A 21,910-nucleotide genomic window follows, 5' to 3' on the forward strand; every position below is an offset into this window, starting at 1 on the left:
AGAATCCAACTCCAGGTTGAGCTCTTATCTGCCCCCTTAGAGCCCCAGATCTGCAAAAGCCTCGGGGAAAGCAGCAAAAAGGGAGTGGGGACACAAACGGATCGAATCCACCAAGGTGCGTCCGTCTCTGCAGAGATCCCAACAGGGTGAGTGGCTGTTCTAACATCTGGCACTGGCTTTTTAAATCTACAAGTTGAAATCTCCAGAGACTCAACTTTTTAACTAAGTGAGTATAAATGCAAATCCCGTTATATATATGAAATCTATACGAACACCTATGTCACACCCGCGTGTGTGCCCTTCTGAATATTACACCGCGTACATCAGGGTCCCAGGAATTCAGACCTCCAACCACCGCTCTGCGCCCAATTTCACCATACCGCACGATCCAGAAAAGCAGCCCTGACAGGCCCAGGGGTACTGTCCGGCCTGCGTCTGGTTTCTGGGGCCAGAGGCAGGCACCTCACACGTGGCTCGTCTTCTGGGCCAAGGTGTGGTCCGCTGGCAGAGCAAACTTGACGCCACCATCCTTCTCCCAGCCCCTCCGGATTCTGGAGAGCTTGCGGCGGAAGCAGGGGAGCAGGAAGAGGCCTTTGGCCAGGATCACGACGCAGGGCACCAGCAGCGTGAGCGTGAACGTGGGAGGCAGGTAGAACTTGTAATGGCTGTCTTCAAAGGCGCGGGTCCAGCCATAGGTGAGTGTGTGCAAGGTGCTCAGCACCAGGGCCACAAAGCCCAGAGTGGACTGCGGGAGAAAGGAAAGCTGGGGTTAGGGACAGGCTGGTGACATGCAGTGATTCCTCCAAGCGCTTGTCTACCTGCCTGGCCAAGGGAGAGGAAGGAGGGCTGCTTCAGTAGTTGAGACTGTGGGTTCAGATCCCAGCTCCTCACACCCTCTGTGCAGGACCTTACCACTACCTAAACTCTGAGAGCTGAAGTTTCCCCAGCAGAAAAATGAAAATAATGTCTCTATCCTGCAGGTGTGTGAGGATCGAGGGAATCATGAGGATCTGATAAAAGTGATGCTGCTTTTCCCCAAACTGTGTTATTTGTACCTCTGGTGGCTGCCAGGGGAAGACTTGAGATGGAATGAAGTTCAACGACATTTAAAAATTTTTTTACAAGTTTTGTGTATAGTTTCATGTACACTAGAGTCACAGGTGTCTGCCAATAGACCAAAGCCAGAATTTCACCAATCATATTTGGCCTAAGATGAAGCCAGATAAAATAGTGGATTGGTTTCAAGTTGATTGAAACATGAACAGAAAGTAACAAGCATACTCCGTGTGTGGATTTGGCACTACGAGTGAGGGCGGCTTGAAGTCTGCGGGCCGGGTGACCTGACACCATCTGGGAAGCCTGGCTTTAGAGCATCACGTAAATGCTCTTGGTGGGGGCTGGTCTCCCACCCACCCACACCTTGACTCATCAACACCTCAGATGGAAACCCCACCAGGTTCCTCTCTTGCCTGGAATGGAGTGGATACTGTGTGGAGACCGAGACCATCGCAAACCCAAATGGAAGCGGTTTACGCCATCTTGCTGGGAAGGAGAGCGTGCCAGCCCTTTAGCCTCAGGCGGGCTTCTGTGTACCCACCCACTCCAGCCAAGGCCTCTCTTCATCGCCACAAGGGCTACACAGTCCTGAATTCCCATGGGAGCTGGGAATTCCTGATCTGTAGCTCTAGCCTGGGAATCTCTAGCAGTTTCTTATGGACCACAAGCGAGGCATTCCAGAGTCTACTCCAATGACACTGTGATCCCTGGGCAAGACACTAACTGAGCCTCAGTGACAAGTCAGTGGTCCCCAGAGCTAAAGCTGGAGATGTGGGGGAAGTGCTGTACAGATGGGCCAGGGATGATGGAGAGCATGGGGCACCCAAGAGGCAGGGCACAGAGGCACAGAGGAGAGGCACTTGGGCGCACTGAGGACCCATGGAGAGATCTGAGGCAGGAGAGCCCTGTGTTTATTACATAAGGAATGAAAATAGCAGTGACTCATCAAACCATGAACACGTATGCATTTTCTCCAAGGAGACGCCAGAAGGGTTCAACTGAAATGTGGCAGTATGACGGTACTCGGGGTACTCTTCATAGGCTGGCTTGCAGCCTTCCACAGGGAAGCTACAACTGGGCCTCCTGGATTTCCTTCCAGCCCTGCTTGTCAGCACCGATCCAGGGCTCGGCTGAGAGACATGGTCTTACTTGCACTCCCCGCCAGGCATGGTTCTAAGTGGGTCTGATTCTGCTACCTGGCCTCATTCTCACTCCTCCCTTGCATGGAGAATGCCTTGCTTATTCCCACTCCAGTACAAACACCAGGGTGGTCAACCTTGGTCCGTGGAAGAACACTGTTTGGAAGAAGTACCTGCAATACTTTTATGAAAAAACAAACATTTTCTAATGGCTCTACACTCTACATTCATAGACAGGTTCCCAAGTACAGCATTTTTAACCGCTAAAAAATACTAGGTGCCAAGAGATCCCCAGTTTCTGGCCTCCCTAGTCATCTCTGTGTTTTCTTTCTTGGCTTTAAATAACTTCGAAGATGTTTTTATCCCGTCTTTAACAATTTCCTGTTGGGAAGAGCCATAGTTGGATCTGTGCTACTACCCAGTCAGGTCATATGAAAATGGTCAGCCCCCAGAACAAAGGCTTCCTGACTGGGAGTCACAACCAGACCCTTGTCACTTCCAGAGGACTCTAAAAGGAATTCCAAATCTCCTCTCAACTTCTGACCCACACCAACTTTGTCTAAGTTCTGATCTATCGATATTGAAGACTGGGGTTAAGAAGGTCTCCAACAGGGCGCCTGGGTGGCTCAGTGGGCTAAGCCACTGCCTTCAGCTCAGGTCATGATCTCAGGGTCCTGGGATCGAGTCCCGCATCGGACTCTTTGCTCGGCAGGGAGCCTGCTTCCCTCTCTCTCTCTCTCTCTCTCTGCCTACCTCTCCGTCTACTTGTGATCTCTCTATATAAAATAAATAAATAAAATCTTTAAAAAAAAAAAAAAAAAAAAGAAGGTCTCCAACACTGAGGAAAGATTTGGAATTAATATGCAGACTATGTAGAGAACTCCCAAACTCAACAACAGAAAACCAAACACCCCAGCTTGAAAACAGGTTAAGTACTTGAATAGAAATTTCTCCAAGGGAAGTCCTATGGATGGCTAAGAAGCACGCAGAGAGATGCTCAACATCACTCATCCTCAGGGTAATGCAGGTCCAACCCTCAGTGAGATGTTGCCTCACACCCGTGAGGATGGCTATGGTCAAAAAACCCAGAAAACACGTGCTGAGAGGATGTGGAGAAATTAGAAGCCTTACGCACTGTGGATTGGTGCGGCTGCTGTGCAAGGCGGGGGCAGGGGAAGACGGGCTCCTCAGTAAATTGAAAATACAATTACTACTCACTTTGACACTCCGACTTCTCATGTACCCCCAAGGAATGGGAAGCAGCATCCTGAAAAGACATGTGGACACCCCATATTCCCAGTAGCCAAAACATGGAGGCAGCTCCAGTGTCTACCAGCAGAAGAATGGACAAGGGAAAGGGGCTATTTCTAAACAGTGGAATACGAAGAGGAAGGCAGTTCTGACACCTGGTGGGACATGAACGAACTTGAGAACCTGATGCTATGCGAAATCAGCCGGGCACGAAAAAGACAAATATTGTAGGATTGCACTTATGTGAGGTGGTGAACTCAGAGAGACGAAGTGGAATGGTTGTCGCCCAGGGCTGGGGGAGCGGACCGTGGGGGTTAGTGATTCATAGGGACAAAGCATCAGTGTTGCAGGATGAGACGAGCTCTGGAGATGGATGGTGGGGACGGACTTAGTATTGCTGAACTATGTACACTTCATCGTTAAGAGAGTATATTTTGTGTTATGTTATTTTACTGTAATAAAAAGAAACTGAGAGGGGAGGAAAGGTCCCCAGCCCTGACTGTCAGGAATAAAACTTGAACAAGCTGGACAACCACCCTGATGCTCAACTAGCTGCCCGCCCAGCTGCCCGGCCCCAAACCCTTGCTCCCCTTACTCACATGGATTTACTGGGCTTTAATCGGATGACTGGGAAGCCTTTTACTCCTGAGTCTGAGACTGTGGTTTTCAAATCTGGCTTCATGGTAAAATCACGGGGAGCCTGGGAAAAGCAGGAATGCCCAAGCCTGGCTGGCAAATGCACTTGAGATTGGCTTGGGGTGGGGCCCCCGCATCATTAGCTTTTAGGAATTCAGCGACAATGCTCACGCAGTAAGGACTAAGAACAACTGATTAAGAGACTCTCCTCACAGGAGCCTTTCCAGCGTCAGGGATGAGAAGCCCATGTGTGTGCCCCCCCCCGCCCAGGCTACAGATTACGATGGACCTGATGGACCTGATCCTATATATCATTCCACAAAGATCCACTGAGCCCTTGATGGGCCACACTCTGCACTTGGGGCTTCCCCAGATGCTGAAGCAACAAGAACCCACCCAGGCCGAGGGAGCGAGCTCTGGTGGCCCCCGGGGAGGCCTCCATATTTCCCTTAGTGACATGCACTGAGCTCCAGGGTTTGACCCACGTGGGCCACCGTCCCTAGCCCCTGATTTGGAGGGATGGATTGTGCCAGACAATGTGGATGTGCTCTGGGAGGGCACCGAGACAGCGGCTCCCATTCCCACATCGCCATCCTTTTGCCATCCCAAATTCCACGGTGACAGACGGCAGGAAGCCCCAGCCTCGGGCTAACGGTCTACAGAGGGCTAAAGCCAAAGATCAGACAGTAACAAAGGGCCTTTGGACTTTGCAATCCCAGTGGGACGCCTGGATGGTTCTGTGAGTTCATTTTCCTAAAACGCATTCCTTGGAAACAATATGAAAATCCCACACTGCCCTGCCCCCAGCCTCGACAACCCCTGCACTCACCAAGCTGAGGCCATTTACATTGTATATAATCTTGTTAGCAAATAAGAAACAGCCAAGTTCCCAGTGTCTCTTGCTCCTGGTCAATTATGGAGGTGCAGAGGGGCTGCGGACAGTCATTCATGAAGCTGGGGTCAGAGATGGTCTCTGTCATTATTTTAGGCAGGTGGCTGGCATGGGCAAGGTCACGGTAAGTCCCTCTCACTCTGGGGCAGAACTGAGTTGCTAGAGCAGAACCCTGATGTCTCTGAGCTGCCCCAACTTGGCAATTCAGCAACCTGACAAGGCTTAACTGGCTTACTTCGAGCAGTCAGCACAGCCGAGACCAAACCAAAGCCATACAGCCATAACCACAAACTCCCAAATTTATACCTGGGGAAACAGCCTCAGGAACAAAAGGATGAACAGAAACACAAGTCATCACCACAGCGTCAACACGCTGTTTTGGTGGCTTTCAGCTCCCTAAATCATCAGAGACTCAGGAGTCAGGCCAAGTGCATCGAGAAGCATGGGTCTCCATGGCCAGCGGCTCAACCTTGGTGACCCGAGGTGGTCGGGTGTGGCAGCGGGAGGTGACAGGGTCCAGGAAGCTGGCTTGGGACTGAAACCCAGAATCCAGTGGCTCCGCAACCTCGGCCTGCCACCCCAGCGGTTAGCACACACGTACACCTGTCACCCAAGGAGCTCACAACAACAGACTTCTCAAGCATCTGAGTCCTTAAGTCAGGGGTGGCTCTGGGTAACTGTAATTCTCCAAAAGAGCCTTGTGATTTCAGACGTGGAGATGGCGGCTTGTAGTTAAGAATCACATTTTTTCATTACTGTCCCGGACACAACCAGGTATACCACATATGTAAATATAACTACTAAATCAATAATTGAAAAAAAAAAATCTCTCCTTAGGACATGCAAAGCCTGCTGACATTTTTGTAACATTCTGTCCTATTTCATTTTTTAAAAAGCTGGCTGTGACCCACTGAATTCATTTCACAACCCCCCAGTGAGTATCGACCACAGTTTGCAAACCTGGCCCTGGACCATTCTGATGCTCAGGGCGGGAGTCTCTTGGCCTATTGTGAACTTAGACATTGGTAGCTTAGTCCGGGATAACGGAAATGTGGCCACATACCCTAAGAATGATAGCAAGATGCTTTCTACTTTCTTCCACAGGTCATCTCTCACCACAGCTCTGCAGGCATGAACTCTACCTTACAGGTGACGTGAGGTTCAGGGAGCATTTGTCACCTGCCCATGATTCCAGAGCTGGGACAGGGGGAGGCAGAGCTGGACTCCAGGCCCTGGGTGCTGACAGTTCCTCCTCCCCATATTAGCGCCCTCGGGAGACAGAGCATTTGTTTTCATGGACAGAATGTGGGCGTCTAACTTTCCCAAGTAAAACCCTGCCTCTTTACCCATCTCCCGGCCTTGCAACCTGCCTCCCCTTGCAGTGGCTGAGGGACTAACATATTTACGTTTCAGCTCTTCAATATGTAAAGTTGAGCCCGGCCCGAGAGGTTCCAGCCGGCTTTTGCTAACAAAATCAAATCCTTGGGCTTTCTCTGGCAGCCAGAGCCTGGCTTGTAATCTACGGCTGCTTAGTGGAGCAACTTTTCGGTGAGGGGAGCGACCTACAGTCTGTTTTAATTGCGGATAAACCATGCACTCCAGGATACTCCAAGCAGGAACAGGAAAATCCGAGATTTGGGTGTGTGACCCAAGGGGATTAACGGCAGATAAATAAAATTCTGTTTTTCCCCTGTTGCTGCTGGCATGTGTCAGCCTGGAGCATTCCTCCAGAGACCTTCGGAGATGAGCAAAGCCAGTGACGTTCAAGAAACAGACATACTTCAAAAAAAAAACCCAAAACCCAAAAAAAGCCCAAACAACCACAACTGTGTTTTGTTCTAGGGAATGTAAGCGTCACCCATCGGGAACAATTCATTTGGATTGCATAAGAGCACTGCATGGTCAGTGTCCCTCTGTGAATCCTGTACTGTGTCCTCAACATACAGAGAAGAGACGTGACAGATTTGTGTTGATACTGGGGGTGGATATGAGTGCTGTTCTCTGCCCCAATCCAGTATCAATGACAGAATGTAGCATTAGTCAGCACCCCTCCACAGAGGGATGAGTTAATCCACCAACATTTGGGGGGCTGACCGAGTACTCCGTATAGAGAACAGTGGGGGAATGCCAAAGCAATATGAAAATGGTCCCTGTCCCAGTCATCCTTGTAACTGAAACGTGGCTGTGCCTGTCTTGTTCCCTATCACACTGGAGGCCTACCACGGGGCCTGGCATGCAGTCACCACCCAATAAACACTACCCAAAAGAACACCTGCAGAAAGGCCCCAAACCCTTTAGCAGCATTTCCTAAACCGTGTCTGGTGGAATGCAGTTGCTGTTGTCTGAAAACCAGAAACAAAGCAAAAAGCCAAACCTGCAAAAGTGGGGGGAAGGAGAGTGTTCACGGTCAAAGAAGTCTGGTTAACAAGGTCGGTTTGTTGTAGACGTTACTAGAATCTTTGATGTCCCAAAAGCACACTGTGAATCTCTTAGGGAAGCAAATCTTTTCTCAAGTGTATTAGACTACAGGTCTCCTTTTCTCTGGGTGTGTCACAGGAATGGTGTCCTTTGGGACCTGCAGTTTTATCCCCTGTAAATGGGTGATCTTAATGCTCACCTCCTCTGGGGCCTAAAGGGGACAACAGAGCTGGTTGAAAGGAGGCGGCTGAGTGGTCAGCGAGCTCACTCACTGGCTCACTGACTCCTAGGCTAGACCAGTGAGATACACAATGACGATGCATCATGGAATTCTGTTTGGAAAGATTAAGAACTGTAGGAACGGAGAATGTTTTAGTTCAGGGTTCACTGTTCTGTTGTCTAATTCTTTCACATGTCTACATCTGGCTTCCCCAGATGTCCCGAGGATGAGCTTGTCCTGTAGCCCCTGTATTAGGAGACGTGGGGGAGCCCTCAAGGCTTGGGAAGGCCCCGGTGTCTGACGGAGCAGTCCTGTCGCACAGAACATGAAAGCCAAGAGGGTTCACGGAGGGTCAGGGCCAAGGCCAAACGGGCTGACGCTCACCAGCACAGGCAGAATTGCTTTACCTGAACGAAGCTGAACTCCCTCCAGTTGAGCGAGTTTGCAATAGAGGGCAGTGACGTGACAGCCAGCTGGGACAGTGTACCAAGGGCCAATACTCCCAGGGATAGGTAGATCTCCATCCGCCAGACCTCCTCCTCGATCCACAGATGACTCTTGTTGGCCAAGACCTGAGGAGGGTGGAGGAAATACCATGAGCACAGCAGCAGAGGTTCGTGCCCTGGGGTGAGGGCCAGAGGGTATTGTAGGGCTAGGGAAACACCGGAATGACTAACATTCTCGCCACATCCCACATGGGCCCGGTCCTGCTCTAAGTGCTTTTCAGGCATCAGCTCACCTAATCCTCAACCCCATGAGGTCGGGGGCACTGTTATCCCCACTTTACAGATGAGGGAAACGAAGCACGAGGATCAAGTAATTTTCCCAAGGTGACACTCTAGATGGCAGAGCCGGGGTGGGGACCCAGGCAGTCCAGGTCTTGGCTTTCTCAAATCTTCCTGGGGTCAGTCACCCAGTACAATCAGCCATGCAGACCACCGGCTTCCACTCAGGGCACACAAAGACACACAGAGACACTAAACCCCTCCGCGTTTCCTGACTCAAAGCCACCAGCTCCCGACTTCCCACTCAGTTCCCCATTTCCGCTGAGGAACAGAGCTTTGGCTCAACCATTGCCAGGCAACAGAGAGTGACATCTATCACCATCACCAAGTCGTGAGTACTTACGGGGCACCTGCTGTGTGCTGAGCCCTGGGCTGCAGGGAGCCAGGATGCCTGGCCTCCCAGAGTGCTGGGAGTCCCCACTGAGCTAGGGGTAGACACAAATCAGGGAGCCCCTGCGGGCCCAGAGGTTTCTACTGCCCACCTCCCCACTCCCAGCCCAGCCGGCACTTCCTCATACGGCACACACACTGAAGGAAGCTTTTATTAAGGTCTTTTCAGACCAGGTAGCAGAGTTCCTGGAAATCAAGGTGTTCTCTGAGAAACCCCATGAAATGCTGGTACTTTCACTCTAGCAGCAGATCAAGGAACAGTATTTTCTATTCGGAAATGTGACTCTGCCTTAGCAGGCAGGTCTCTGCTGTGCAAAACAGAATGACTCATACAAGTTTGTGAGAAACTCTTTCAGCAGGGGAAAAAAAAATAAGCCAGGCCCAGTTACCAGATATAATATTAAAAATGAGTCCGGTGGGCTGAGCGAAATTGTTGAAAAGCTGATGACACAAAGCTTAAAGAAACTGAAAAAATGCCAGCCACTGGGTACTTTTCCTGCAATTGAGAAACACGATGTCTTCAGTTCTGTTTTGGGGGAGGCTGACTCGTGTCCGTGTCCGTAAGCCACAAAAGGACCAAGGAATCTGGGGACTCAGGTTCTCATCCTGACCGCAAGTCGTATGTGACTGTGGGCAACCCTGGCCTGGAAGAGGTGATATCCAAGGTCCCTATCCCGTAACTGGGCTTGTGCACCAAGCACGCCTTGGCATTCGCGGGAGGGCTGTGACCGACACTGCCCTGCACAGGGCAGAGAGGTCTCCTACGTAACGCAACTCCAAGTCTTACTCACCCCTTCATGGTGTTGACAACTGCCACTAAGTAAGTCATCTCACTGCAAATTGTTTGTTCTTCCGATAGACTTCATTAGTCATTCCTCTCTGCGTTTCGGTAAGATCAGGCAGTTAATGTCACAAGTCAGAGTCTGGATGATTACACTCACATACCACACTCGCTTGCAAAATGTCTTGGGTTTCTTTTTTTCCTCTAATAATTTCCACTCTGCAATGCCTCCGGGAAGCAGTGGGGTGAGGTGGGCAGGCGAGCAATGGGTGGCAAGGGACCTGTGTGAGGATCTGCACCCTGGCTGCCTTCAATAGCTTGTGAGGTTCTTGCCACCTGGCTGGACCACTGTGCTGGGCTCAGGGCTCTCTGGTGTCCAGGGTCACCCACGGCTACCTGGAATGTCTATTCAGCAGCTCTACATTCCCCTGGTAATTCTCCCATGTTCACAGCTAGTCCAGCTGGCCACCTTGAGAATGACAAGGATAGTGGTTGCCAATAGGAGACGGAATAGCTCTGTTCACATGTAGGATTTCCTTTCCCTGTGGGTTGTGGGCTCTGGCCTGAAGAACCCAGGAGCAGGAGGCCCAGCTTGAGCTGGTCAGTGGCATGAGCCCCTCTCCTTGTCCCAAAGGTGGTGAGAGCGTGGCGCTGACCCCCAGGCTAGCCCAGAGAAAGTGGACACAGGATGTGTAAAGGGTGGCCTTTGGTAATGAACAATGAACACCTTCAGTCCCAAGACTGGGTGCCATGCCAACGCTGCCACGAGGGGGCAGTCACGAGACCCTGGGCAGTCCCTTCCCTGGCTAATTGCACCACGGCCTCTTCTGGCTGTTATCACAGAGGAAGAAAGGACAATATTTGTGCAGTGAGTCCCATATGACTGGCACACAGTAGGTGATTAGCACAATAAATGGCTGGTGCTTTTTTTTTTTTTTTAAGATTTTATTTGTTTGACAGAAAGAGAGAGAGACAGACGGCAGGAACATAAGCAGGGGAAGTGGGAGACGGAAAGCAGGCTTCCCACCGAGCAGGGAACTCGATGTGGGGCTCGATCCCAGGACCCTGGCATCACGACCTGAGCCGAAGGCAGACGCTTAACTGGCTGAGCCACCCAGGCGCCCAGTGCCGTTGTTTTTAACAGCAGCTAGGAAGTTAGACTAGTTCTTGCCCTAAGCTCATACCGGATATTGGGTTCACGGTGGCTAATTTAACAGCTGCTCCATGAACGTCCACTGGGAATCTCTTAGGAGCCATGGACTTTAGGGGTGGAAGGCGCAGTCACGGAACGGAATCCCTCTTCATAATGAGGGATTATGAAGAGGTACGTAATAAACATCATGGAAGTGTGGACAAAATACAGCAGATTATAGAGAGGTGGGTATGGGGAGTGGGCGAGACAGGCAGGAGGTGCTTAACAGAAGCAGGGTTGACAAGGGAAATACAGGGGGCCCCTGGATGGCTCAGTCGTAAAGCATCTGCCTTCAGCTCAGCTCATGATCCCGGAATCCTGGGGTCCTGGAATCGAGCCCCACATCGGGCTCCCTGCTCAGCAGGGAGACAGCTTCTTTCTCTCCCCAATTTGTGCGGTCTCTCTCAAATCAATAAATAAAAATCTTTAATAAAGAGAAATACAAGTTTGTCAGACAAGGTGTCCCAGGGTGGGGGGTCCGGGGCAGGAGGAATGAGCTGTGGCCACTCAGTGGGCAACATGGGACCTGAGTGTCAACAGGACCAGCGGTGGGGGCAGAGGGAGAACGCCACTGCACTGTGAAGGGTTTCTCATTACCCTGAGGATGGTGGGGGATCACTGAGCTGCTTCTCATCAGGGACAAGGTAAGATGCAAATTTTAGATTCTCCAACCGCCTAGAGGAGGGTGGTAGTAAGCGGTCGGAGAAAACAGTGTGTGGGTTAATCGTTTTCTTTGATTTTTTGTTTTTGATCTTTGATTTTGATCTTGAAAAGCATTTCTAGGGAGCCACACAAGCAAATCAGAAAGCCCTGTACAAATATTAGGTATTGTAAGGTGGTCTACTGTCGATGAACACAGTCTCAGGGACTGTGGCTAGGATAACACTCTGTGTCCAAATCTGCAGACTCAGGGGACTGAAGGGAACTGTGGAGAGTTTCCTGTGCCCAGGCTAATGGTGGTCCCTTTCCCTGCCAGGGTGGGGAGTGTTGACTTCCCTGGAGGCCCTGTTGAGGATGGCCTGGGGGCAGGCAGGAGCCTGAAGTCAGGGGCTGAATACACAGCAGCTTCAGCCACCTAGACTCAGGGCCTGAGGCCACAAACTACCCAGCCTCTCCCCCAACACCTCCCCGTTCCAGCTGCTGGGATGCCCTGCCCAGTGTTGGCCTCCTCCCCACTCCTTCCCTCTAACCCCTCCTCCTCCCCGACACTCTCACATCTGCCCTGGGTTCAGCTCCAGCTCCACCTTCCAGAACTCTGCAGGACAAGTGAAAGACCGGTGCATGACACGGCTTCACAGTCTCCAAGTGATGCTGTCCTGTGGGAGTGACGGTTGCCTGGCAACCTCCATGGTGGGGAGGTGCGCCTGCAGCCCTACAGGGCTCAGCCCTCTGCGCTCTGGTTATTTGCAAACGGAGTTAATACAACATCAAGTAGAGCCTTGGCAGGGGAGAGAATTGAGAGAATGGCAATCAGAGGGCGGATGGGAGAAGGGGGGCACAAGGGTCTGTCTTGTGCTCTAGGGGGAGGAGGAACTACCTTCTTCTCCACCCACTACCTGAAACACCTGCCACCCAGATCTGCCATCTCCTGGGCAGCAGACATTGTGCCAATCCCTGAGAAGCCCCGCAGAGCCTCCTGTTGAGCGGACTGGCTCATTTTAGAAGAAAATATCATCAAAGAGCATCACAAACAGAAGCAGTGGGAGAGGCCTCACTCTGCATTAGGGCCTTCAGGACAAACCAGGGGCTGTGTCCTGCTGAAGGTCAAGGTCTCTGTTCTAATTAGTGATGTTGGAGAGCAAGAGTTTAGGGCTCTGGCCTTCAGGCATTTTCACCACCCCCACTCCCACCGCAGAATCAGGACAGCAAGAGACAAGTCGGGTCTTATGCCATTCTGCAGCCCCAGGGCCTGGCAGAGTTGGTACTCAGGGAATGAATGAGTGAATGACCTGAGTTCTGGGATCATTTACTCAACTGTTCATTTGGACTTAGTTTCCCCAAATAAAGCAGTAAGGATCTAAGCAAGGATCTGAAGTCAAATGGCTGGATCTGAATCCCAGCTCAGCCACTTACAGGCTGTGTGACTTTGGTCAAGTGACTTAACCTCTCTGTGCCTCCATTGCTTACCTATAAAATAAGGGTAGCCTAGCACATGCATTAGAGGGATGAGGGTTAAATGAATTTCTGGGGAGTCCATGAAGCACTTAAGATGGTGCCTAGAATACAGCATATTCTTTTTCAAGGTTTGTGTCCTATTATTTTTCCCTTCTTCTCATTTACAGTGGGCGTCTTGCTTCTCCGCCTGAAGTCTGGGGTTCTTCCTTTCTCTTGGGAAAGACTCAGCCCACAGATGCAATGATGCCAGGTGTCTGTGGGTAGGGAAGGATGGGGGCACTTAAGAAACTACCAGCAGGGGAGCCCCAAGAGTGAATGGAGGGCTGAGGTCCATGGTTCTCTGGAAGCAGCCCAGACTTGCCTCCAGGTCCCGTTCTGGGAGGTTGCTGGGCTTCTGAGGGGATGGCTACATGGTGGGTCTACCTGAGGAGATCTCTGTCTCCCACACGAGAACAGGAACTGCAGAGGCCGCCTGGGCTGGAATGAGGGTCTCACTGGCAACTGGGCCAAACTATAGTGGGTAACTAGTGTCCTGTAGTGGGAAGGACCCATGTGCCTGGCCAGGGACTGGAGGTAGCATTAGCACATGGTAGGGGAAGAAAAGGCAATGTTGCTTATAGACTGGAGCCTCATAATCAGGCCCTGTAAGCTTTGTAAACCAGGGGGATCATCAGGGGACCCTTTTCTGTGGGTACAGGTGCCTGCTGGTGCTGCCTGTGTTGCTACCTGGCTTGGCCTGAAGGCCCTCTATTCCCCAGGAATCCTGCTGGCAAAGAGCACCATAGGTTTTCCTAAATGAATGAATCATTAACACCTCTCCCCAGGTCCCTCACTCCCCAGCTTGCTTCTGTGGCCTTCCGCACCTCACCTGATGGCAAGTGCCTCCATCCAGGTGCTCAGGCCAAAAACCCAGAGTCATCCTTGACCATCCCTCATCCCTTCTATTTCAAAATGCTATGCACTTTGGCTTCAAAAATTTGCCTTCAATACTTTCCTGCCCTCTGCTGCTCCTACCTTACTCCAGGCCCCTGTGACTTCTCATCTGCGCTCCTGTGCGGGCCCCCAGTGGGTCTCCTGGCATGTGCCTTTGCCCCCTGCTGCCTGTTCTCCCCACAGCAACCAGAATAAGCCAGCTAAAACATTAGGCAGAGCATCTCCCCTCCTCAAAACCCTTCCCCGGCTCCCTGTTTCACTCAGAGCCCCAGGCCAAAACCCTTCCTCTGCCTTCAGGGCCTCCCCAGTCTGGCTTCAACTATTCAGGCCTGGCCCACCACCCCTTGCTGGTTTCTTGGATGCTCCCACCAGAGAGCCTCTGCTTTGGTTGCTCCCTGGGCCAGCTGGCCGCTCTCAACCTCCTTCCGCCTCTGCTCACCTGTCACCACCTCAGCAAGGCCTCCCCTCTAACCTGCTTTAAGACAGTTCCACCACTCTCCCCTGCTTGGCTTTTTTCCTTAGCACTCAGGTCCTTCTGCGGAACCTCTGAAACTGTCCTGTGCCCATGCCCCCCACTGCTCCCAGCCTTGTGCTGTGTCCCCCAGCGTCGACACCACTCCGCCTGGCTCACCAGTCCTCGGCATCTCGTGCAGCCGCCCTGGCAGGACCCCACGGGCTGGGGGTGGGGTGGTGGCTGCACACGCAGGCCGTACCTGTTTGATGGCGAGGTTGACCACCTCGTAGCGGTTGACGCGGCCCAGGGGCAGGCAGAAGCTGTAGAGCGCGTGCAGCGCAGCACAGAAGAAACTCAGCAGGCCTATCTGCTTGCGGTGCTGCAGCCAGTGGTCCAGCCAGTCCGGGAAGCGGCGGTACTTGGTGCCACGGTGCAGCTGCAGGGCAGCTGCCAACACGCCGGGCAGGTACACCAGGGACAGCAGCACATAGGCCACGCACGGCAGCGTCGTGTTGACCACGGACACGGGCAGCTTGTAGAATTTGCTCTTGCCATCCCGCACGTAGGGCTGCAGGACGTCCCGGACAAAGTTGTAGATGTAGAAGAAGATGAAGAGCCCCAGAGCCAGGAGGGCAGGCACCTTCCAGCCTGGGAGAAGGCGCAGGGGCATGGCTTCCACCTCCCGGGCGGAGACCAGGGACCCCATGTCCACAGGCATGAAGCCCATGGCCTGCACCATCTCCGAGACCGCCCGCTTGGCTTCCGGGTGGTCACTGCAGATGGGCACCTGGGGGGAGGAGGTAAGGGGAGAATCAGAGGGGGTCACAGGCCACAGGGGTGAGCAGGGACTGGGGGGCAGTGTCTCCACCCAACTCCTCACTGAGCAGCAGAGGAAGCTGAGGCCACGAGCCACAGCACAGAAGGTGGCTCTGATTCCCAGCCCAGGCTCTTCCCCCTGGCCCCCGTAGCCTCCTGGCCCCTGGTCCAGCATGACCACGATGCAAAAAGAGGACCCAGGGCTTACCCAACAATGAGCGTTTTTGTCTAGTTCATGGCTATCAGCAGCCACAAGCAACATGGCACCTGAGGAGCCCCCAGGAGCCCCTGGAGTAGGTACTTGGAGAACGGTGGCCTGCTCTGGGGCTCGCTCAGTAAATGGCCTTTGAATATGGCCCAGAACATGCAGCCGTGGATGCAGCTCTGTCCCTCAGTTCATGAGTGTCCCCTTTGATGGTGTACCTCGGCCCCCATGGCCCTCAGCCAACACACAAACCAGTCCCAGACTCATAGCCCATGGCTTCCCACTGTGAGCTCCGGGTGGTGTCCTTGGATCTCTGAACACTGTGGCCTTGCTCACACGGCTATGGTTTGTCTGGTCACAGAATGGACTCAGCACCTTCTATGCGCTAAGCTTTACACACGTAGTCCTGCCGCCTTACCAAAAGCCTACAGGTCGGTACGGCCCCATTTTGCAGGTGAGGAAACTGAGGTCCAGAAGCTTCATTACTCACCTCTGTACCTTTGCAGGTGGTCCCCACAGCCGGGGATATCCTCCCCACTCCCTGCACCTGACACCAGGAAGTAGGACCAGGCCAAAGCTGATCTCAAAGTCTTCCCTAGCCAGCTGCTCTGTTTCCTTCTAGGCCCTGCCACCCAGTCCTCACACACTGTTCCTTGCCTGTCCACACATGGGAGTCCTACAGTGCAGGCTACATACAAGGCCCTCCAGTCAGGGGCAGTGAGACCCTTGAGCGCTCTCCCACAGAGTGGCACAGAGCTGGGCACAGGAGGCATCTGGGCTGGATGAATTGGTGGAAGTTCTCACACACGTAGAGCCTGACATCCTTTCGGCATTAAAAACCACCTTGTCGGGGCGCCTGCGTGGCTCAGTCATTAAGCATCTGCCTTTGGCTCAGGTTGTGATCCCAGGGTCCTGGGATCGAGCCCTACATTGGGCTCCCTGCTCAGCAGGAAGCCTGCTTTTCCCTCTCCCACTCCCCCTGCCTGTGTTTCCTCTCTTGCTGTCTCTCTCTCTGTGTCAAATAAATAAATAAAATCTTTAAAAATAAATAAATTAAAAACACCCTGTCTTCATAGGAACCCCTCCCGCCAACAACTGTATGCAGCTCTGGCCATTTCCTGGAGCCATTTTCCAATCCCCAGGGGAAAAAAAATCCACTATTGACTGTTCTGGAAAACTTACTCAGTTTTTGGAAGCCCTTGGAATTCGAGTGCTCAAGTTTGGGACCTGCCTGCTTCCTCGGGACTTGGCACATAAATGTGTTACTTTCCTCTTTCTAAGTCCATTCTCATAGCAGAGTCTCTCTTGACTCCAGATAGTAAAAAGAAAGCGTCTTCCACCTTGCCCTCCCAGAAATCGAGTTACCATGGAAGAAAGGACACAGGTTTCAGATTCGTATGAACTGGGTTCACATCCCAGCTCTCCAGCCATAAGACCTGGTATGCATAAGTTCATTAACATTTTCTGAGCCACAGTTTCCCACTGTGTAAATTGGAACTCTATAGTGATGTGAGATAAGCCTGGCGTACTAAGGGGCCTCAACAAAAATTAGCCATTTATATTTATTGTTTTGATGGCTGGTATTCCCCACCAGAACCTACCTGTCTGTTCCCATCCCTTGGGCCAGACTGCAGGGTCCAGGCAGAGATAACATTGAAGGCCTTGACCACTGTGCATGTAGGGAAGAGGGAAGCCAGGTACTCTGCATTGGATTCGCGGTGCCGGAGGTGCTCCTGCTCTGTGGGGTTGCTCACGTCCACGAGGATCTTGCCAGCCAGCTGGTCACTGAGGCCACACAGCGAGGAGTAGTGCTCCCGGAACATGGCCACGAAGATGACGTCAGGGGAGTCCACTGCCTCCGCCTGGAAAGTCACTTGTGCCGCTGAGGGGAACAGCCCCGCCGTGCGTTTGGGGTTGCGGCTCCCCACCACCACGCTAAAGCCAGAGCCCACCAGGCGTGTGACCAGGGAGCGGGCAAAGTCCCCGCTGCCCAGGATGCCCACTTTGGGGGCCTCACTGGGGGTCTCGGCAAGGCTCCCATCACTGTCCACCAGGCGGCAGCTGATCAGTGGCTTATCCATCTCTCCTGACACTTGGGTGGCTGGAAAGAAAGCAGGACTTGATCAGCGGAGAGCTCCCAGGCTGTCCTTCATACCACCTTCCTCTTACTTGTCCACTGTAACCACATGGTGGTCAAACATTCACCCAACAGACCTCCACGGGTGTTAACAGGTGCTGGTACTGGCTGAGCAAGGCCTTCCCCAGTAGGGCACAAACTCAGAAGAGTAAGAAGGACCTCTGCCTTCCACCCTCTTCCCAGTGTCCTGAATTATTTCCTTGGGACAAACATGTAAATTTGCGTAGTGCTGAGAAAGAAGTATATAGAACTTCCATGATGAGGGTGTCTGGGGGGGCTCAGTCCGTAAAGCATCTGCCTTTGCCTTGGGTCATGATCCCAAGGTCCTGGGATCATGTCTGTGGCGACCTCCCTGCTCAGCAGGAGTCTGCTTCTCCCTCTATTCCCTGCTCCCACTCATGATCTCTCTCTCTCAATAAATAAATACATAAATAATTTTTTTTTTTTTTTTTAAGTAATGCTTGGGGCGCCTGGGTGGCTCATTCAGTTAAGTGTCTGCCTTTGGCTCAGGTCGTGATCCCCGGGTCCTGGGATCCAGCCCTGCATCGGGCTCCCTGCTCAACGGGAAGCCTGATTCTCCCTCTCCCACATCCCCTGCTTGAGTTCCCTCTCTTGCTGTGTCTCTCTCTGTCAAATAAAGAAAAAAAAATCCTTAAAAAGATAAAAAAATTTAAAAAAGGAATGCTTAAAAAAAACCCACCAACTTCCATGATGAATGCTATGCAGTGCCATACTTCTTTTCAGAGGAGTATGTGAGAGATGGATGGATAGTGTTACTGTCCAGGAGTGACCCCCACCTCACCGCCACTGGGTATTTTCTGATTAATAGGAAGGGTGACATGTCCCTGTGCTTGTTCCCATTTTGCACTTTGGGAAGGCACCTCTGTGCTCTTCCTTGAGTAGATGACGAGCAGCTTGAAGGCAGGAACCTCATATTATTTGACTTTGGGTCTCACCATTTTTGTCCTAGGGCCTGGAGTTGGAGTTCAATGTCAGCTGAGTGAATGAATGAACACTGACCTCTGCTCTCTCAGATGGGGGCTGCAGTGGGACATGACAGTGAGCGGGACCCTGAGATTGCGTGGGTGCCCTGGGATCTCCTTTACTGAGCTGGACACATGAGTGGCCATGGTGGAAAACCTGGGCTTGAGCCAGGAGCTCACAGTGAGCTTGGGCAAGAAAAATTCTGCTGACCTTGCCACCAGCTTCAAACTGAAATTTGCCATTTCCTTCGAGCAGCAGACAGTGCTGGCAGTCAGTGCTGACCATATCCCAAGTTCTTCAAATACTATTTAAGAGTTCTTCAAATACTATTTAAACTTGTCACTCACTTAAAATTATGGTAGACATACATTTATAAATCAAATATTAACAGGTGTGAAGAAATAGATGGCAGCACAATAATGATAGGTGACTTCACTACCCCCCCAACAATGGATAGATCATCCAGAAAATCAGCACAGAAATGCTGGACTTGGACTACCGTTGAGACCAAACGAACCTAACACATACACAGAACATGCCATCCAACAGCAGCAGGATGCACATTCTCATCCATCCACAGAACACTGTCCAGGACACATCACAAATTAACTCATAAAATGAGTCCTGCAAATTTGTAAGGATTGAAATCATAGGAAGTATCTTTTCTGATCACAATGGTCTATAACTAGAAAAAGGGCAAATTCACAAATATGTGGAAATTAAGGCATACATTTTTTTCTTCTCAATTTTTTATTTAAATTCTAATGAGTCATCATACAGTGTAATACTGGTGTCAGGAGTAGAATTCAGTGATTCATCACTTACATACGACACCCAGTGCTCAACATAACAAGTCACTTCCTTAATGCCCAGCACCCATCTAGCCCATCCCCCAACCACCTCCCTCCCTCAGTTTGTTTTCCATCTTTGTCTCTTACCATTTGTTTCCCTCTCTCCAATTCTGCCCCTCTCCTTGTGTGCATCTGTTTTATTTCTTAAATTCCACACATGGGTGAAATCACACGGTATGTGTCTTTCTCTGACAGACTTAATTTTGCCTGACATACTACACTCTGGCTCCTAAAACAGACACCTAGATCAATGGAACAGAACAGAAAGTCCAGAGGGCCTTGGTGGCTCAATTAGTTAAGCAACTGACTTTGGCTCAGGTCATGATCCCGGAGTCCTAGGTTCGAGTCACACATTGGGCTCCCAGCTCCATGGGGAGTCTGCTTCTCTCTCTGACCTTCCCCCATCTCATGTTCTCTCAAATAATAAATAAAATCTTAAAAAAAAAAATAGAAAGTCTGGAAATGGACCTACAACTATATGGTCAACTAATCTTCAACAAAGCCAGAAAAAATATCCAGTGAAAAAAAGATGGGTGTCTTCAATAAATGACACTGGGATAACTGGCCAACAACATGCAGAAGAATGAAACTGGACCACTTTCTTACACCACACACAAAAATTAGTTCAACATGGATGACAGACCTAAATGTGAGACAGGAATCCATCAAAAATCCTAGAGGATGGGGGGCCTGGGTGGCTCAGTCATTAAGCGTCTGCCTTCAACTCAGGTCATGATCCGAGGGTCCTGGAATCGAGCCCCACATTAGGCTCTCTGCTCGGTGGGAAGCCTGCTTCTACCTTTCCCATTCCCCAGCTTCTGTTCCCTCTCTCTCTGTGTCTCTGTCAAACAAATAAATAAATTCTTTAAAAAAATCCTAGAGGAGAACACAGGTAGCAACCTCTCTAATCTCAGCTAGAGCAACTTACTAGAAATGTCACCAGAGCCAAAGGGAAACAAAGGCAAAAATGAACTACTGGGACTTCATCAAGGAAAAAGCTTCTGTACAGCAAAGGAAACAACTAGAAAACTAATGGGCAACCTGAAGAATGGGTGAAGATATTTGCAAATGACGTATCTGATAAAGGGTTGGTAGTATCCAAAATCTATAAAAAAAAAAAAAGTATCCAACTCAATACCCCAAAAAACCCCTAATAAACTCTTGGACAACCAATGAACCAAAGAAGAAATCAAAAGGGAAATTCAAAAATCTTGAAACAAATGAAAATGCAAACTCAGCATACCAAAACTTGCGGGATGGAGCAAAAGTGGCTCTCAGAGGGATGTTTGTAGCTTAATGTGTATCTTACAAAAGAGGAAAGATCTCACACAATCTACCTTTACGCTTCAAGGAGCTAGAAAGAGAACAATTCTGAAGTTCTAGCAGAAGGAAAGAAAAAACAAAGATCAGAGTAGAAATAAATAAAATAGAGGCTAGAAAAACAATAGAAAAGATCAATGAAACTAAGATCTGGTTTTTTAAAAAGATAAACCAAAGTGATAAAACTTTAGCTAAACTAAGAAAAAATAGACTCCAAATAAAAAATGAAAGGTATATTATAACTGATACCGCAGAAATACCAAAGATCATAAGAGACCACTACAATTATCAAACAATTATATGGCAAAAAACTGGACAACCTAGACGATATGGATAAATTCCTAAAAATCTACCCTACCATCTACCAAGACAGAATCATGAGGAAATAGAAAAGCTAAACAAGCCAATAATGAGTAAGGTGACTGAATCAGTAGTAAGAAATCTTCCACCAAGTATTTCAAGAAGATTTTTAATGTTAGCCCTTCTCCAACTGTTCCAAAAAAGTCAAAGAGGAGGGATCACTTTCAGGCTCACTTTATGAAATTAGAGTCACCCTGATACCAAAGCCAGGTAAGGACACTACAAGAGAAGAAAATTATAGGCCAATATCCCTGATAAGCACAGATGAAAAAAATCTTTGACAAATTACTAGCAAACTAAATTCAATAGCACATTAAAAGGATCCTATACCACTATCAAGTGGGATTCATCCCTGGGATGCAAAGATGGTTCAACATATACAAACCAGTAAATAAATGTGACATGCATCCACAGAAATAAAAATCATGTGAACCTACCAACATATGAAAAAAAATCATTTGGCAAAATTAATATCCTTTGGTGATGAAAACTCCATTCATAGTGAAGGAGTACTCCTCCACATAATAAAGGTCATATATGACAAGCCCACACCTAGTATCATACCCATTGGTTAAGAAGCTGAAAGCTTTGCCTCTAAGATCAGGAAAAAGACAAGGATGCCCCTCTTGCCACCTCTATTCAACATAGCATAAGAAGTCTTAGCCACAGCTCTGAGCCAAGAAAAAAGAAAGAAAAGGCATCCACATTGGAAAGAAGTAAAATTTGTTTCTGTTTGCAACTGACGTGATCTTACATATAGAAAACCCTAAAGACCCCACCAAAAAAAAAAAAATAAATAAATAAAAATGTAAAAGAAAGAAAACAAGACAACCCCTCCCCAAACAAATAATTCTGTTTAAAAATGGGCAAAGGACCTGAATAGACATTTTTCCAAAGACAACATACAAATGGCCAACAAGTATACGAAAAGATGCTCAACATCACTAGTCATCAGGGAAATGCAAATCTAAGCCA

The 21,910-nt window shown here is 50.1% G+C and overlaps 1 protein-coding gene across 2 annotated transcripts in view; it reads right to left on the reverse strand.

Annotated features, from left to right (window-relative positions):
* Positions 1-231: 231 nt before the first annotated feature.
* STEAP3 (STEAP3 metalloreductase) overlaps positions 232-21,910 on the reverse strand; it is a 45,973-nt gene continuing 24,294 nt past the window's right edge. The window contains exons 2-5 of one of the 2 annotated variants that reach the window (XM_059166661.1): positions 17,038-17,384; positions 14,522-15,049; positions 8,020-8,184; positions 232-745 (exon numbers count right to left, since the gene is read on the reverse strand). In XM_059166661.1, coding sequence (XP_059022644.1) covers positions 464-745; positions 8,020-8,184; positions 14,522-15,049; positions 17,038-17,384 — 1,322 coding nt within the window. In that variant the 3' untranslated portion in view covers positions 232-463. Of the gene's footprint in view, positions 746-8,019; positions 8,185-14,521; positions 15,050-16,884; positions 17,385-21,910 lie in introns of both variants that reach the window. The other variant, XM_059166660.1, reaches the window with a different exon arrangement.

Source organism: Mustela lutreola, chromosome 3 (genome assembly GCF_030435805.1).
Source record: "Mustela lutreola isolate mMusLut2 chromosome 3, mMusLut2.pri, whole genome shotgun sequence".
In the NCBI taxonomy this organism is placed as follows: Eukaryota; Metazoa; Chordata; class Mammalia; order Carnivora; family Mustelidae; genus Mustela; species Mustela lutreola.